The sequence below is a fragment of the Raphanus sativus genome, unplaced genomic scaffold (genome assembly GCF_000801105.2).
Source record: "Raphanus sativus cultivar WK10039 unplaced genomic scaffold, ASM80110v3 Scaffold1951, whole genome shotgun sequence".
Taxonomy (NCBI): domain Eukaryota; kingdom Viridiplantae; phylum Streptophyta; class Magnoliopsida; order Brassicales; family Brassicaceae; genus Raphanus; species Raphanus sativus.
This window is the reverse complement of record NW_026617260.1, coordinates 1-18,258: the sequence shown is the minus strand read 5'-3', so window position 1 is coordinate 18,258 and position 18,258 is coordinate 1. Positions and strand designations below refer to the sequence as shown.

At 36.4% G+C, this 18,258-nt stretch overlaps 3 protein-coding genes, 1 non-coding gene and 1 pseudogene across 4 annotated transcripts; 3 read left to right on the top strand and 2 right to left on the bottom strand.

The window, feature by feature from the left end:
- Nucleotides 1-797: 797 nt before the first annotated feature.
- LOC108806711 (uncharacterized) lies at nt 798-3,545 on the top strand. Its single transcript, XM_056999634.1, has 11 exons — nt 798-980; nt 1,066-1,141; nt 1,220-1,306; nt 1,390-1,503; nt 1,590-1,925; nt 1,994-2,274; nt 2,370-2,469; nt 2,559-2,618; nt 2,700-2,786; nt 2,878-3,006; nt 3,102-3,545. The coding sequence occupies exons 1-11, from the start codon at nt 943-945 to the stop codon at nt 3,387-3,389; spliced, it is 1,596 nt and encodes a 531-aa protein (XP_056855614.1). The 5' UTR covers nt 798-942; the 3' UTR covers nt 3,390-3,545.
- A 2,717-nt stretch (nt 3,546-6,262) lies between these two features.
- LOC130505023 (uncharacterized) lies at nt 6,263-6,756 on the bottom strand (annotated as a pseudogene).
- Nucleotides 6,757-9,508: 2,752 nt separating this feature from the next.
- LOC130505024 (protein JINGUBANG-like) lies at nt 9,509-11,535 on the top strand. Its single transcript, XM_056999633.1, has one exon. The coding sequence runs from the start codon at nt 9,816-9,818 to the stop codon at nt 11,193-11,195; it is 1,380 nt and encodes a 459-aa protein (XP_056855613.1). The 5' UTR covers nt 9,509-9,815; the 3' UTR covers nt 11,196-11,535.
- A 2,880-nt stretch (nt 11,536-14,415) lies between these two features.
- Nucleotides 14,416-14,500, top strand: TRNAY-GUA (transfer RNA tyrosine (anticodon GUA)). The gene is given in 2 exon segments: nt 14,416-14,452; nt 14,465-14,500. It is a non-coding gene; the product is annotated as a tRNA-Tyr (tRNA).
- A 508-nt stretch (nt 14,501-15,008) lies between these two features.
- On the bottom strand, nt 15,009-17,815 carry LOC130505022 (B3 domain-containing transcription factor VRN1). Its single transcript, XM_056999632.1, has 5 exons — nt 17,468-17,815; nt 16,076-16,529; nt 15,933-16,001; nt 15,633-15,832; nt 15,009-15,545 (listed from the first exon to the last, which is right to left on the bottom strand). The coding sequence occupies exons 1-5, from the start codon at nt 17,525-17,527 to the stop codon at nt 15,297-15,299; spliced, it is 1,032 nt and encodes a 343-aa protein (XP_056855612.1). The 5' UTR covers nt 17,528-17,815; the 3' UTR covers nt 15,009-15,296.
- Nucleotides 17,816-18,258: the final 443 nt, after the last annotated feature.

Here is an 18,258-nt window from a genome sequence, read left to right as displayed (position 1 = left end):
GTTAAAATGGAAGAAATGTTCTTGTATATTTCTAACGTACCACAACTAAATACATCAGCTATTTTAGGTTTTGAAAAAACTAAATGCAAAAATAAATAAGAAACAATTAAATACAATAAAATGTAGATAGTTTCAAACAAAATATAAATGGTGAGAGTTTTAGGAATGTATAGTAATTAGAATGAAACTAATTAATGTTGGTAGTCAAAAAAATAGGAGTAAAAAATTGAAATACTGAAAGTAAATCAAGGGGATTTCAAAAAGATCATATTAATATCTATTTCTAGTAAAATATGAATAGGTCCAAAATATAAATGACAACATTTATAAGTAGATAAAAATAGGACTCTATTTTAATAGATTAGATATGTGAAGAAAAAAACATAAATATGTGGACTACAAGAGAATAAAATGTAATTTTATCCAAGGGAAACCATATTGTGAAAATGCTGAACCCACTTGACGCCAATAGTATGTTCTTATTGTTTTCTTGTTTTTGTGACTTTCCTTTCGTGCCTAATCCTAATAAAACTATGCGCATGATTATGTGTATATGCATTTACTGCAACCTAAAGAAGTTAGGTGAAGAAGAGATGAAAAAATAATACCAGTATCAAACAGTTTAGTACTTTTAACATTTTCTATAACAAAAATATATTCTATACGAAAATACATTTTATACTAAGATAATTATTCTTAATTTTAGTGAGTAGTCTCACTCAATTTGTGGTATAATGTTTATTCATTGTTTCATCTGTTTTTGACCTTTCCTTTGTTCTTCTGTAACTATTTTGTCACTATCTAATTATTTTATATATCTCATTAATGCGTTTCAGTTAATATCAGCTGCTTAGTCGTTTTTACTTCTGATTTTTCATATAACAAAGAGTGTCTTATACAAGTTGTTCACCGAAGCAAACCCTTCAGAGTTTCAGATCACTCATGACAACACCAAATTCGATTCACAAACGTTCAAGAAGGTTGTGTCTCTTCTTCTCCATTCCTTTATATTTGATTCAGCACTCCTGTCCTAACAAGTTTCTGTGTTGTCCACCATTTTTCCAGTGATCCAGTCCTCAAAAAATCTCTCAAAAACAACAAATCAAGTGAAGGCATTCACAACATAGATAGATTTCACATGGTCTGAACGGTCAACTTTGTTTGTTAGAACATTATTTCTTCTTCGCTCATCAAATTAACATGAGTTTTTATTCTTTAGGATCAAACGTTGCAGAGAGAGATAGAACAGCTCCAATCTCTTGTAAAATGCAGAAAACTACAGCCTCAGAGAGTGTCATGTGATGAGGTTTGAAGAATGTTTTCTCTAAAGATTGTCTAAAGAACAGGCAATCAAACAAGTCTTAAATCTTCAAACCTCTTTATTTGCAGCTTGATTTGCTGCTTCAAGAAGATGAAGTTTTAGTACGGCGTGAGTTGGAGACAGTTCTTAGACGCAAATCGTTCTTGGAAGATTGTAAAAACGAAGATCCTTCTATCCCCAAGGTTATAAAAAACAACTAAGCCTTGACTACATTGTAATACAAGTAAGAAACTGAAAATAATTTTTTTTTTAATGTTTCATGATTTAGGAAGCAAAGAAACTGGTGAGTGAAATTGCAGGCTTGGAGTTGCAAGTGATGTACTTAGAAAGATATCTTCTTTTGTTATACCGAAGGTTCTTCAACAACAGAATTACAAGTAACTTAGAACCAGAGGAGAAAGAGATATCAGAGGATCTTCTTGTGTCTACTAATCTCACTGATTCACAAAAAACCGCAATCTGCAGCCCGCAGAAAGTTCTAGAGGACTCTGGAATATTCCGAAGCCACTCATCCTTGTCTCATTGTTCAGGCTATTCCTTTAGGATGTCTCCCCAAGCAATGGACTCATCATACCATCACTCTCTCCCTTTCTCAATGCTTGAGGTAGAAGCAACTTTTTCTGTTGAGTTTTTTCTTTCTTTATCAATACTAATATGCTTTTTTGGTTATAGCAAGCTGATATAGATGTGATGGTTGGGACATATGTTTCTGAAAACGTTACCAAATCACCAAACAGTTTGTCTGAAGAGATGATCAAGTGTATCTCAGAAGTATTTCGTAAACTTGGGGATCAAGAATCATTGGGTGATGATATAGAATCTAGTAGTCCATTTCGCGGAAAAGAGAAGCTGAAGGTCACTAGCCGACCGTACGACAAATTACTAATGGTGAAATCTATATGTAGAGATTCTGAGAAGTTAAATGAAGTTGAACCTGCTTTAAAGCATTTCAGGTTTCTATTAACAACCACTTCTCTTGGTTTATATTAGTTAAGACTATCTTATTTATTTAATTCTATCATTATTTTTCTCAATGTAAAATGTTTAGGTCGCTTGTTAATAAGTTAGAAGGAGTGAACCCAAGAAAGTTGAATCATGAAGAGAAGCTAGCTTTCTGGATCAACATACACAACTCTTTGGTTATGCATGTAATGCTTTCTGAAACTTAATATTTAACTTGATAAATCTCTGTAAGACACTAACTTGTTTTCTTGGGTTTACGTTTGTTCTTTTGCAGTCGATTCTTGTCTATGGGAACCCTAAAAACAGTATGAAAAGAGTATCTGGATTGCTGAAGGTAGTAGGATTATCTTACTTGAGTCTCAAGTCATGGCTAAGTAACAACATCAACGGCTTATTATTCTTCTGTGTAATATAGGCAGCGTATAACGTTGGAGGACGAAGCTTGAACTTAGACACAATACAGACTTCAATTCTTCGTTGCCGTGTCTCTCGTCCAGGACAGGCAAGTTTAGTCTTCTTTCAAGTTGGTTCATCAGAGTTTTCGACGATTATAAGTTCATTTCAGAGCTTAAAAAGGATTTGCTTATTAGCAGGTATTTAGGTTCTTGTTTGCTTCTAAACCAAAGGGTAAAGCTGGAGACTTGGGTAAAGATTATGCTATAACTCATCCTGAGCCTCTTCTTCATTTCGCGCTTTGCTCTGGGAACTTCTCAGATCCATCAGTAAGCAACTCAAGTCATGTTCCTTGTGTTACACGCTTCCACGTGAAGGATTATATATGTTCTAAATTTAAACAACACACGTATGATTCTTATAGGTCCGTATATATACGCCGAAGAACGTGATGATGGAGCTAGAATGCGGTAAAGAAGAGTATGTAAGATCAAATGTAGGAATATCCAAAGACAATAAGATTCTTTTGCCCAAGCTGGTTGAGTTATATGCCAAGGACACTGAACTTTGCCACGTCGGCATTCACGACATGATAGTGAACCATATGCCTTGTGATGCAAGAAATAAAATTCAGCAGTGTGTGAACAAGAAGCATGGAAGATTCACCATTGATTGGGTCGCACATGATTTCAGGTTCATGTTGCTTCTTTGAGAAGAAAACACCAGATCCTGAACTGAGACTTTTATTTATTTATTTGAGAGTTGAATTGAAAAACTTGTATTGTGCCAATTTTTCCAGTTATGGTTTTTCATGAAGATTGTGTTATGGTTACAAGTCAAGAGAAAAGTGGATATCTTTTTTTTTTAATCATTGAACCTCAAAAATCTGGACATAAGAGAAGAAGATGGGGATCAAGCTGTTGGATCTTCAATAACTTCTAATGATTGATAATTGTTGATTATGCATGATGGTGATGTCCAGGTTTGCTATAATTTGATTGTTGATTACGGTTATACATGAAAAGCTGATCCAAGTTCTCACACCAACAGAATATTGCTATAATTTGATCATTGGACTGTTTGCAAATTCAGTAAGAGCAGAGTTTTCATAGTTTTCAAGTTCATATATACTGCTGCCTGACAAGCCAACCAAGTAGAAACTTGTCTTTCACGGTATGTTTCCTTTCTCTTCTAGACGGTTTAGACTCATTGTTTTGTATTATCTAAGATTATTGTTCCTATGGTTCTGACATGATTATTTGGTGGATGATACATTCAACAGATGCTCATTTCTACTGTATGTGAATTTCAGGTTGACTAATATAGGTTCCCTTTTTTTATGAAACACAGGAAGTTCAAAGACAAAAAAAAAATGACAAATTAAAAGAGCAAACTTAAAACTGGGAGTCTGGGAATAGAAGGATCCTCAGGCAAGAGACGGCGCATAATGCCTTCCTCCTCTACGTATTAGGGAAACCGAAAATCATTTAAAAACCATGAAAACAAAAGAAACAAACTGGGCCTTGTGTTGCAACACTACTGATCCTGGCACTGTCTCCTTAGCCACTTGCATTAGGACCTGACGGGTCTTCAATGACTGCTTTACTCTTCTTGTTCCGACCAAACACTTCAGCTAGCGATGTGGGGACTCCTCTGCCAACCTCCTGAAACAATCTCTTTGCACCTTGCCTCAAAGCTGGATTACCATCACCACCTGAAGGGTCCTCAATGGCTGCCTTACTCTTCCTCAGCTGACCAAACACCTCATCTAGCGATGTGGGGACTTCTCTCCAAACCTCCTGGAAGAACCTCTTTGCACTTTGCCTCAAAGCTGGATTACTATTAGCATGCTTTCTCAAGACCTTCTGACGTCCAAGTGGAGCATTTCTGAGCATTGTGTCACAGAATGCTTGGAGCAGTGGTGCCAGCTTCTTAGCCTCCTCCTTACCATCTTCAAATTCCTTCTTAGGATCACCAGCCAAGAATTTCTCATCATAGGCAGTAGGATTCATATGATAAAGGGTAGGATTTCTCCTAATCTTTGCATCAAGCTCAAAGATCTTGTCAACTTTGGTAATATTTAGGGCTATCAGGTCATCAAGGAACCCACTAGCGCTAAAAGGCTTCAAAACAGCTGCAGTTGTAGTCACCAAGGCAGCCCCAGCAGGTGCACAAGTCATCCTCAACTTTATAGTATCCGGTAAGAGTCCACTGTCCTCCTGTGCCTTCATTACCAGATCCTTGCAGGGGTTATCCAGTGAAACGCATAATGATATAGCAAGTCGCTTGGTTGTAAAGTCCCAACATCTGGCGTCATGGAAGCTTTGAAGATACTATCACACCCCTTAACGTAATCAGATTTCAAGGCAGGCGTGTAGTGATGTCCCTTTGAACGGAAGATGTATTCAACTGCCATAGGTACTAGCCAAGCTGCATCTCTTGCTGGTTCTAGAAGCTCCTTTATCAGGTCCGCATCAGCAGAAACAAGGGTCATGAAATCGTTAGGAACTGGTTCCATCTTGACTCTTCTCTGGTTTGAGAACCACCCTAGAATCACAGCCTCCAGGCTGGCTAACCCAAACCTCACGTTGTTGTTGTTTGTGGTATCAGCACATATAGCCTTGTTAAGGATGTAAACAGCAAGGACGTAAACAGAAGAGAAGTAGTGCATAGCTGTCTTGGTACCAACTTCTTCAAGGGGAACTTCAGGGATGGGTACACCAGCAGGCAACACCAAGAACTCCATTTCGGCCAATCTATCAAGGGAAGCGGCTTCATTAATCTCTTTCAGAGTATCATCGGTGGTGATGATGTCAGCATCAGGCGCCTCAACAAGGTTAGAAGTGGTTTGGTCCATACAGGAGAACACTGGATGAGCAATAGCAGAGTGTCTCTAGTATGTTGCTTGTGACCCCCAAAAAAAAAATTTACTTGCATGAAGGTGCAGTTAAAGGACTAATATATGATGGCAATAAAGGTGCAATTTGAAAACGGTCAAACTACTTGGCTTGGCTTATCGATAGAATAAAACACTAGCTATATGCCTCTAGAATTGATTTTCCAAATACTTTCTTTGTAGTCCCGAAGATGTTTCTCCGCATGGGTTTAGAAACTTGTTACCATCCCCTATGGCTATGGCTAGGGACTCCAACTTTTAAACATTGAGCATTTATGTACGAAATTGTAAATCTATAAACTGATCAGTACTTTCTTATTCTCTATAGTTGTCCTCATCACTAAGTTTATTTTTAGAATATGATTAGACCCTTTAATTCATGATTCTCGATTGAGTTCCAGAAATGAGGTCTCTATCAGACTAAACCATACTTGTACTATTACAAACTCTGTCCGACTTTGTGAGCTGAACAGTAAAACATATAATTCCTATAATATTCACATTCTACCTGTTAAGCCTGTCATAAATTACCAGATTTGATGATGAAAAAAAAGCCCATAAAAAGTCTCCATCGGATTAAGACTTTCTCAAATGTTCAAAAAAAAAAAATTCATAAACTTCTCATTGTATCCTATTTGCACTACTACAATCTATGTCTGACTTTATGAATTGTGAGCTGGAAGAACAGTTTAGAACATGGACATATCTGGAGGAGCTCCATATATACTCTTCCAAGAATATGGTATCCGCCATTTCCCACCTTCTCCCCTACAGAAATTAGAAGAAAATTCACAGTGAGTTTCATTGGGGATGTTATTACACTTGGAAAGAAGATAAATCATTGTTTACCGTTGGAACTTGTCAGGACTTAAACCCGTAAGCTTAGATGCAGCCTCTGCTAGAAATAACGCATATATCAGAATTATTTTGTCTCCTTCAGAACAGTAAACATAGCAGGCATGTCAACTTCTGGCCTCGTGCCTAAATCATCACCGTAAACCACGCAGACCATGTAGGTGTTCCGTCGGAGTGTGGACAAAATATCCATCATAAGGCATTGATTTACCTTAAAATCTGAGAAAATAGCTGCAAATGTCAAGCTTGGGTAGTAGTCTATGTCTTTTAGCTCTTCTTCTGAAGGGAAACACAGCTCTTCTTTACTGTTCTCCTCAAAGACCAACATCTTAACTTGTAACCACTTTGCTCTTTGTAATGAAAAAGTACAAGTTAAGATAAGTTATCTATCAATTCCGTGATTCACTGATCTTTGATGTTGTTGCACAAGTCCATATCTAGTTTTACGTCGAACGGTCGAAGGCCTCTGAATATTCACTGAAAAAAGAAAAAAGAAAAAAGAAGCGTTTTAGTTACCTTGACACATCCGTGTTATGCTGTCTTGTTTGCTATTTAAGCGTTATAGAATCGGATTGCAACTTTCTCAAAGGCAGCTTCTCACTTCTCAGAATTTGTCTGTTTCAGTTTCAGTTTCAGTAAGTTTGCACACTTCTTCTTTGGGCTAGCGTGAAGAGCACGCCAGTGACGGGTTGGGCTGATAAATTTATCAAAACTGAAAATAATACATTATGGGCCAAGGGTATTCCATTAAGTGAAAAGGCTCAAATATCTACAAAAATGTACAATATGCATGTCAAATCTACGTTTTTCCAAAAAAAGAGCATGTCAAATATACGTAGAACGTTACCTAATTATTGTGGTTGTTGTCTTCTTTACTTTCCGCTACTAGTGGTCATTGTATCTTTTGTCAGAAAGAAAAAAAAATAGTATAAAATTTTACCAAAAAGATACATTGTGGTTATAAATGTTTATCACTTCTTTAAATCATGTAACATATTAGAGTTAGACCACATGTTAAGAAAAAAATTGGACTATATTTTCTAAAAAAGAATTGTGTGTTATTTAGATGGTCAAGTACAAACCAAAAAAATATTTCTCACATCTCCGATTCCAGTTCATCTGTATGCTTATTTTTCTTTCCTAATTTAATTGTAAGGGTCACATCTTTTTAAAATGATTTAAGTCTCATAAATGAATGGACTGGCAACATTTGGAATTGCTACATATCAGCTTTTATAATGTTTCGATGTAAGTGATGTTAGGACCAGACACCAAATTTCATGATTAAAAATAGTATACTTAACATGGTAATAGTATGTATTATGGACCAAACATAAATGTTTTGAACTTATGATTGAAAAACTACCTAACTATGGTACGTAATATGCTATTCAATTGTCGTACTTATAATTTTGGTCATAGCGTTGAACCTTGAATATTCGATTTATTCATGTAGCTAGAAAATTTCGTGGCGTATTGATGTCGTAATAATACGTCCTGAAGATGGATATATCCTTTCAGGTTTAAGAATACGTCACGTACGTGAATGTGAAAGGCTTTGGGATACGATAAAATCCTCCTCTGACAAACCTCTTTGTCTTTAGATTCAGAGACGTCACTGTTCTCTGTATTTCGAGTCCATGACCAATTGACCAATGACAACTACTACCATTTTTCTAATATTAACAAATGGATAAATGTAAGCGATTGATATTAGTTTTCATGATATTATGATACCCCAAAATGTCAAAACTGTGCTAGCTGTCAAAAATCTTTTTCAATTTAATTAGGGGTTGACACTAAAGTATCGGTTCATCTGGAATGTCACTTTTTCCATTTATTTTAGCCATTGCTTAGCATGGATTATCGAGATTCAATGTAGATTCTAAATACAGAAATTTAAATTATTTATCTATAGTTTTAAAATATATATACTCAATCAAGATTTCATAGTTTAACGTTATAGATGTTCGCAAACAAATAAGGCACATCTGTTTGAGATTTGATCTCTATAACTTTAGTTTCAACTCTCAACTTTATAAATTTAACTAATATACGAACTTATATGTTATAGATGATTCTCATACTCCCATCCAAAAATGTACTTTAACGTAATGAAAGTCAATCAACACGAATAGGCCATGAATAAATGAAGAGACAATATAGTCATTGATTTCGGTTGGCCTTCAGTAATTTTAAGGATATAAAAGACTGTTTTGCAAGTTGCAACTAGTTCTGCAGCTTGCTTTTTGGTTATTTATTTATTTTTGCCATTTGCAACTTGTTTAACAAAGAAAAAATCGTACAAGTAGACAGATAGTTCGTAACAAAAAAAAGACGAAAAGTTCTATCGTCATTTCATGCCTTCATGGGGAGTAAGAAAAGTCAAACATCTGAAGATGACATTTTCTCAAATGTAAAACTAAATCAAAACATATAAACGAAGTAATAAAAATCAATATCGGTTGGAGAATAGTGTTACCGTTACGTGATGCTATGCAACATTGCAACGTGTGAAGATAATTAGCCGCCAACACAACCACCCCTTTATATTAGATCTATTTCTATGAAATTATCCAACCAACTTCGTAGAAAAACCCGACTCTTTGTACGGACGCATCTCATGTACAATCATTTTCACATTGCTCAACCAAACATGTTATATGTAATATGCATATTTCGTCTTCCTACATATTTTGGTGTTTGCTGTTGTTTATGAGCTTCATACGTTTTCCTTTAATACACGTTTTAGTTTCATAATAACGAGTGGTTGTCTAAAAGTTTGAAGAATTCATATTAGAGTTTGAAATCCTCCCATTGTACAAACATAATTTAAAAAATAATTTTCAAAGTTAATGTATTTTAAAAAATTTGGTTGTATATTCATTTCTAAAGTTAAGAGTATGGTTCATTTATAATTTATACAGTAAACAATTGACGATCAACAATTTTTTATAGTTCATAATCAGTCTCATTATTGTGTGCACCGTGCACATTGCTTTGAGACCGTCCACTGATAAAAGACAAAACCTTTCCTGATATTGATTAGCTAGTCTTACATTTTCATTTTCTTAATACGATCTCATGTGAAAACTGACGCTCCCGGTAATGTGCCGGTCACGTTTCCAGTCTGAAAGTCACGTGTCAGTAACCCACGTCGTCCGCTTACCAACTTTGTTTGTCTCCTTGGGTTTCTCTATATATGCCAATCCAATTTCCTCTTCACACTCCTTTATTCAAAATCTCACAAAACCAACAAGTCTTTCCTAGAGAAAAAAAAAAAATTCCACACTCCCTTTTTTCCGTGGAAAATTTACTACACAACAACCAAATTAAAACTCAATAATCCTCGAGAAAGAAAAATAAACCCCATAACAACTATTCAATATGGTTATAGATTCAAAAACCAGTGGTAGTCATCACCGTAAACTCACTTTCGCCGCTTTCTTAAACACCGATCTCTCTGCCGACGAAGAAGAACAGAGCCATGGTGCTGCTGATGTCATCAATCCCAGTAGTAACAGGAACAAAAACAACCAACAACGTCAAAGCAATGCTTCGACCACGACCGGTGACTCGTCTCCTAATCAGGTTTTGTCTCCATGGAACCAGACTTACTCTCCGTACTACACCGACACGCCAACAACGCCTACTATGTCTCCCTCTCCGTGGAACCAGACTTACTCACCTTACTACAAGTCTCCCTGGATCTACCAGACCCGAAACATCGATGATGATTCGGACAACGGTTTGATCGGTACGATCGTGAGACAAGAAGGTCACGTCTACTCGTTGGCAGCTTCCGGAGATCTTCTATTCACTGGATCCGATTCCAAGAACATTCGGGTCTGGAAAGATCTCAAGGATTTCGCCGGGTTTAAATCAACAAGCGGTTTGGTTAAAGCGATTGTGATAACCGGAGATAACCGGATCTTCACCGGTCACCAAGACGGTAAAATCCGGGTTTGGAGAGGGTCCAAGACACGAACCGGTGGTTACTCACGAATCGGAAGCTTACCGACTCTTAAAGAGTTTTTAACGAAGTCGGTGAACCCGAAGAACTACGTGGAGGTTCGTCGCCGGAAAAACGTTCTCAAGATCCGACACTACGACGCCGTTTCGTCTCTGAGCTTGAACGAAGAGCTCGGTTTACTCTACTCCGGTTCGTGGGACAAGACTCTCAAAGTCTGGAGACTCTCCGACTCCAAATGCCTCGAATCGATTCAAGCTCACGACGACGCGATCAACACCGTCGCCGCCGGGTTCGACGACTTGCTCTTCACCGGATCCGCCGACGGGACTTTGAAAGTGTGGAGACGCGAGCTTCGAGGGAGAGGGACGAAGCATTTTCTGGTTAACGTGTTGATGAAGGAAGAGAGCGCTTTGACGGCGTTGGCGGTTAATTTAACGGCGTCAGTTGTTTACTGCGGATCTTCTGACGGCACCGTTAATTTCTGGGAAGGGAAGAAGTATCTATCTCACGGCGGGGCACTCCGCGGCCATCGTATGGCGGTGCTCTGTCTCGCGGTTGCCGGGAGTTTGGTGCTGAGCGGCGGAGGGGATAAGAACATTTGCGTGTGGAGGAGGAACGGTGATGGGATGCACACGTGTCTCTCGGTGTTGATGGACCACGTGGGACCTGTGAAGTGTTTGACGGCGGTGGAAGAGGGAGAGGAATACGGCGAAGGGAGATGGATAGTGTACAGTGGAAGTTTGGATAAATCGGTGAAGGTTTGGCGCGTGAAGGAGACGGCGTCTTCGGTGTGATTGGCTGAGATGGGTTGAGGAGGATGAGAGATTACGCGCCGTATTAGCGCGTGGAGATGCGGACTATGTGATCCGCCGGACATGTAACTGCTGTCTTAATGGTCAAGGCAACTAAGCAGATCATACTACCAATAGCAAACTGCCACATCATGAAGTATCTAAAAGGTTTAGAAAGTTCCTAACTTCCTATAGTTTATTTGAGCTTCGTTGTAACTGCACATATTTGAATTACGTAAAGAAAAGGGGAAAACAAACTTTATGTTATTTTATTCATTGTATTGAGATCATTTTGTTTATGTATTAGTATTATACGATTCGTACAAAACTGATTATTTAAAAACTAATGTTTCCGTTGACAAAAAAAAACTAATGTTTCCAGTGGATAAAAAACGGAATTTTAGATTTTCACTTCTAAAACGTACGTTAAGTTGATTTGTTAGCTTCTCTTTGTTGAATATGTTGTAGCCATTGACAAATGAAATGTAAAAATTTATTGGTGTCTTCATGAATTTATGTATTAAAGTCTCACTATTGTAGGGTGTAAATCATACCAATTTCTCACAAATTTACAGTTTTTCAAATAATACAGATCTAACACATATATTAAAGTTAGTCCAATAATCTAATTATTCAGAGGCGCTAAAGCCACTTTCCATCTTCTTCCTGCTTATGCTGCTTTTCACTGCCCTTGTGTTCTCCCCCTCGCATTCTCTTCTTTGCAGGCCACATTTGATTGGATTCAACCAAATCTTAAAGAAGCTTTTAAGCTTTCAAAGGTACCATGTTGGAATAGACGAGAAGACCAGCCAAACCTAACAACTAGATTCTCAACATTTCACAGTCGGATTTTATGTGCTGTAGATCATATATATTGTTATATTTTCACAAAAAGATATATTCGATAAGTGAGAAACTCCGTTCAAATGAATAACTAAAATCGGAACACCTAATGATGAATGACTAGATGTATTTAAAGAGTTTAGATTTGTCTAATTTTTTTTGGTATATGGTAGCTTTTACTTCATCCCAAATGACCTAAACATTTAATCTCTATGATTACTTTGTTTGACAATATTTTAGAATATAGCTGTCAGATTTTATAATTCAACTATCCATTTCTATGAGTTCGGGTCAAATGTTTTATTTTTGAATCCATTCCTCTCACATGGATCAAAATTTATTTATTGCCAATTGTAAAATTTTATAATTCACAATCCGTATCATGAATTCAAGTCATTTGTTCTATTTTAGTCCTTTCATTCACATGGATGCAAATTTATTTTGCCAATTGTTACAAAATAAAAATTTATCTACAAAAGATAAGAAAAGAACAAGCGTAAGCTAAGAATAAGAATACTTATGTGCATACAAAACACATCTAACAATGCATTGCATTTAATAAGTTTTTTCGAAATACAAACTTTTTTTAACACATTTTTTTTTGTTTGAACACACTTTCGAAATACAAACTAATTCCCAAAATAGGTGGATATCACCATAAGTTAGTTTATTTTAGACATCAAACAGTAATGCAAAATAAAAGTTACTGAAATCATATAGGAAGAAATCTAATCAGGGCCCTCAGCCCCAAGAGAAGCCAATAAGCCAGTTGATTAAAATAATGCAGTTTTGCTTGCATTAATCCCTTTTCCAGAAAATCATGAGACTACTTTTACTATAAGCTAATGAATCACCTCTTAGCAAAAAAAAAAAAGCTAATGAATCACCATTACTTATAGTTTATACATAATCAAGTGCCAAACCTAAAAGCATAACCAATACTCTTTGTAATTGAAAAAAACCAACAAAGCCTCAGGACACATCAAACCAAAACCAAAAATAACTATCGCATAGATGGACATTATACGACTCATATATTCTTTGAGTTATTTTGAAATTGATCTGATAAATATCACAACTGAAATTTGAGATTTTAATATTGTATGGTACTATGGTAGGTGGATTTGTTAGTTCAATTAGTTGAAAAAGAGTGTGTCACTGGAAACTAAATGTAATATTTTCGGATCATTTAAGTTTGATGCAAATCTTACAAGCATAGCCATGTCTATGCACGTTGACTAACCCTTCTATTCCTAACAGTTTTTTTCAATAGCATGAAAATTTAGTAAAATCTTGTTCTACTTTATACCAGGCATGTTTTTGTCAATGTTGTGCTTCGGGAGGGGGGGGGGATAATTTATAATTTGGATAACAAGCACCTAAATTTCAGTTTTGGTTCTTAAATAATTTATTCAACTAAGATGTAAAATTTAAATGAACTTTGTGAAAGTTATATGATTTTTCACAGGCAAATTTATTCATATGAGCATGTTCTAAAACTTTACTTCTCGTCTATATTACTTTAATTTATTAGCAATGATTAAGCCCATAGTTAAGGTTGCATTTTACAAGCAACTAGTGCTTTCCTATTAAAAATGAAGGTTGCAGTTTACAAAACAACACCGTCACGTTAGTCATGCTTCGCCAACGTAGTTAGGCAAAGCTCCACTAGGTACTTGTCCATTTGACTTTAGTTTATTAAGAATGATTAAGCCCATAGTTTTGACTAATTTATTATTCAGATCTTCACATGGTAGCTATTAAAGGTCTTATTAGTAGGTTAATCACAAATTCAACTTTTATATATTTTTCAACATTAATAATTCATTTTGACCTTCGGAGGAATCTATATATGCTCGTTGATCAAATAAAGTACATGGATGGAATAAATAAATTGAAAAACACGATCACAACTCACGAACAAAATGATTTAAACTCACGAATGCATTTAGCAGTCAGCACCTAGGCTCCTAGCTTTAACTAGGACTAGCATGTACGTTTAAAATGCTAAACTAAGAATTAGTTAAGACAGTTTCATAGTATAATAGACAGATAACATAATTGGCACTAAATAATCAGCACAGACCGTTGATAATACTTGCTTATATAATTACATATCTTCGAATCGTGCAACGATTTGGTTGTTTAGAATAAAATACTAGGAAATAATGTAATGTCTCTCATACGACCATTATATATGATACCACATATGTAATTCTCAAATATAATTATCAGAACAGTCCAATTATATTGCCCACTTTGGATATGATTTGAAACTTTGTCCTCAAATTTTCAAAAGAAGCATTACAAGATCATTGATGCTATATGTAATCGAGTTAAATATAAATTATATAAATAATTGTAAATGCAACTAACGTAACCGACCTTAGCTCAGTTGGTAGAGCGGAAGACTGTAGTAGACGCAGATAATCTTTAGGTCGCTGGTTCGATTCCGGCAGGTCGGAATAATTTTTTTTTTAAACTTTTTAACTCTTTCTTTGTTTGGGCTTTGAGAAACAAAAAGCCAGCCCATGTTACGCTCTTGCTTAAAAATGCCTCAAATGAACCGTTAAGAATTGAAGTGCACAAGAATCAGTCTTGTGGTTCTGACATCACACAGTGTCTCCATAGATGCTGCAGGCATTGCAGAAACTACTTAACAAGAAAGCATCTGGTTTATTAGGCATAGCTACTTGTAACCGCCCTGTTTTAACGAGAAAATCTACTATGCATCCATAGTTTTGAAAATCTAACTCCAACACAACAGCTTGAAAATCTAAGAAACAGAATCAGAGCCTTCCTCCCATTATGATTCCCTTTGTGCTTTGCGCTCTATGTGACATAAGTTTTCTTAAGCATTTCATGGAACACCTTATTCATGCAACATAAATCCCATGCTCTGTTTCTGTATGCTATAATGCTCGAATGAAGCCAAAGAGAAGGTAAAACAAAACGAAGAGGTGAAGAAAAAAATGGAAGAATCAACAACACACCACAACACACCCATCTTCATCATATCATTTTTCCTTGGGGCACAAGTGTCGACACCTAATTTGATGGAGATTAGGTATTTACAAACCTCTAAAAGTTTCTTAAACCCTAACTTGAGTTCCACTCCAAGGTTATATATAATGGTAAAACAACACATATCCACATGCAATGACACAGAGATAACAAGAGAGTTTAAATGAAGACATCCTACACGGAACTGCAGATCCATCAGTCACCCACCATAGTGACTACAGAGAGTGAATATCTGTTTCAGACGTACTCGTTGACTCGAAAGGCAGTCACTTTCAGAACGAAGTCTCTGGTTCTGAGCAGCTCGAACACGCAGACATCACCTTCTCCAAGGTTGTTCTCAAGAGTGAACTCGTACCATCCTTGGCTGAACTTGGCTCTCCCTGCTTTGTAGAGGCATCTCACTGGCCATTGTTTCTCCCCGAGCTGGACCTTGATGAATCCTGAGATCCCGCTTAAATACTTCTCAGCAAAACCAGACGGCAGATACTGTTGAAAGAAACATGCAACAACAACAAAAATAGAATTGTTTCAGATACCATTGTGATGTAATAATGAGATGTTTTGTTGCTTTACCATGATGCAACCTCTGTATAGATACGATGGTCGTAGGACAACTCTGAAGAAAGGGTTCGTTGGCTCGAACGTTTTGGCTGCATTAATAGCCCTCTCTCTTTCCTCTGCAGTCACGGTTCTCTTTCTCGCAGAAGCACTCTCGTAGAACTTTGAACGGTTCTCTGGGTCATCATCCCTTGGAGCAGATGAGTTTATTTCCTCTGGATAAATCACATCAAAAAGGTAGCTTGTAGTGAGAAGCTATCTAAGTATGAAACAAGAGTCTGCAGTAAAAGTTTAAGAAGAGAGAACAATGATTACCAGGATCAGCGTTCTTCTTCTTCCTCCCTCTCTTTTTTGGAACTTTTGGGGTTGGTGTTGTCTCTTCAGCTGGTAAAGAAAGGAAACATAAGAAATACAAGTACGATCACGATAAACAAGAAAGAAAGGTGAGAGGAAGTCACCTTTAACAGGTCCAGCGAAGAAGCTCTGGATAGCTGAACTAGTATGCCCTTTACTAGCGTGCGCAGTAGTTTCAGGATGCTGTGACGGGTACAACAAAGAAGAAGGATGAACGACCTCAACATCTTCATCTTCAAGGTCCTCAAACAAGCGTGCACGTTTGAAGTGGTTGTGTGCAGAATCCATGAGACCGGTGGAATGGTAGTTGATCTCGGAGTGTGATAAGTTGTAAATGTAGACGCTGAAGGCAGAGTTGCCTTCGTATCTGAATATCAAAAGGTAACCAATGCGGATTGAGTAACGGTCAACAAACTCTTGCCAACCATCTTGAAACCAGATTTTGTTGTTGTCAGCTTTCCTTAGCCCTACACGCCAAACATGACCATCAGGTACTGTGAGTGCAACTGCAACCGATAGCTCGTCCTTGAATTTACTCACAAACTTATCTGGAACTCTCTGCACAAAGCATACCAGGAATGAGAAAAAAAAAAGATTATTATTCAAATTTCATAAAACATAAATTATATATCTGTTAACTTTAATGTGAATATTCAAACCTAAATTCTTAGAAAAACCTTATTCCAAGGAGGACTATTTACTTATATGCTAGTATTTGGGTTTTGTTCAAAATAATCCACAAAACTTTCATGGTGAAATCTGCACAAGTGTGATAACTAATCACTGTATCATCTATTGTGAATATAAAGCAGATAATAAACCATTTATGTACTTTAATTTTTCTACACAAAAATCACTTTTATCTTAAGGGAACAAGCGAAGAGGCTTATGACATAGACAATGAGATAGATCTTACAAATCAATTACTATTTAGTTCCACTACTCTATTATCAATCAATAAGGAATCTAGAATCTTTAGACTTCATGAGTCAAACTGAGAACACAGTCAAAAGAGAGTAAACAAAACAGAGAAACCACAAAAACAGATCTCAACTTTTTCTCCTCGGAAATTGCATGAATCTAACAAAAGTATACATCTTATTATCATCAGAAGTCAACTTACTAGAAAACACATTCACACACTACACTCAATTTGCTATTAGATCATCAAAATCCTATACCACATGCAGATTTCTCCAAACCATAATCTACAAGTTCCCATTATCTGAGTTATATACAAATTGAAAATTTTCTATCTTCCTAGCTCAATTATTCAGCTCACAAAACTGAAAAAACAAAAAAAATACAAACTTGACTTGATTTTTATCAAGAATCAAGACAATTCAATTAAAGCAATCTAAGAAACTGTCACAACACAGATGATACAAACGCATATTACAATCTTGAAAACTCTCAAATTCGCATAAAGATCAAAACTCCGAAACCCAGAAGAAAAGAAGAGACTTTTGGGATACAAAGGAAGAAGAGGAGATTACCAGACGTTTTTCTTGGATAGTGGATGAGAAAATCAGCTTGTGGAAGAAAGGGCGTGGCATGTTGAGAGAGAAACAGTGATGAAGGAAAAAAAAAAAGAGAAGAAGAAGAAGAAGAGACCAAAGTCAGATCATGAAACGACGCCGGAGAAAGAATACGCGACAGAGACAGAGAAACACTTTCAGATCTGAAGCTATGGTCAAAGGGGGGGATTGGTGCTGTTACAACACTCTCTCTTCTCCTTTTACACCTGACTTGAGTGACCCAACCAAACCAAAACCCAAAGCCAATAGATAAAAAAATGATAATGTTATTAAAAAAAAACAACTTGTACAGCTCGAGCGAGTTCACTCGGTGGGTCGAACCGGTTGATCACTCGTGTGGTTTTATTATTGATTTTTTTTTGTTTAAACTATTCAAAAGCCGACCGCCCCCACCTACTCCACTTTTGGGACCATCTTTTTTCTTTTGTTTTTTAACAAATATAATATTTGTTTCTTTTTCTTTTGATTTAACTATTTTCCTTCTTTTTTTTGTAGCACAAGATATAATATTTTCGCCTTTATCAATATCACAGATAATATGTTATAACCCCCATTTGCAAATAAATTTTGTTCTGAAAAATATGTATTCATGAAAGAAAACTAGCATTATCTTGGCTCCATTTTTTTTTGTTATCTTGTTTTCTAATGATGAATGTGAACTATGATTATGAAGGTTTTGACCTTTGATTATAGTACGTAATGTACATTGTACGGTTACTACATTCACGGTCAATCTATATCTATTTAAA

Bases quoted from the DNA above. Each gene is read 5' to 3' on its own strand.
- LOC108806711 (XM_056999634.1), top strand. From the start codon at position 943: ATGACAACACCAAATTCGATTCACAAACGTTCAAGAAG. The intron at 1,504-1,589 runs GTTATAAAAAAC...TTCATGATTTAG, and splicing joins AAGATCCTTCTATCCCCAAG to GAAGCAAAGAAACTGGTGAG. The intron at 2,275-2,369 runs GTTTCTATTAAC...TAAAATGTTTAG, and splicing joins CCTGCTTTAAAGCATTTCAG to GTCGCTTGTTAATAAGTTAG.
- LOC130505024 (XM_056999633.1), top strand. From the start codon at position 9,816: ATGGTTATAGATTCAAAAACCAGTGGTAGTCATCACCGTAAACTCACT.
- LOC130505022 (XM_056999632.1), bottom strand. From the start codon at position 17,527: ATGCCACGCCCTTTCTTCCACAAGCTGATTTTCTCATCCACTATCCAA. The intron at 16,002-16,075 runs GTGACTTCCTCT...TTTCTTTACCAG, and splicing joins CTTCGCTGGACCTGTTAAAG to CTGAAGAGACAACACCAACC. The intron at 15,546-15,632 runs GTAAAGCAACAA...TTCTTTCAACAG, and splicing joins TATACAGAGGTTGCATCATG to TATCTGCCGTCTGGTTTTGC.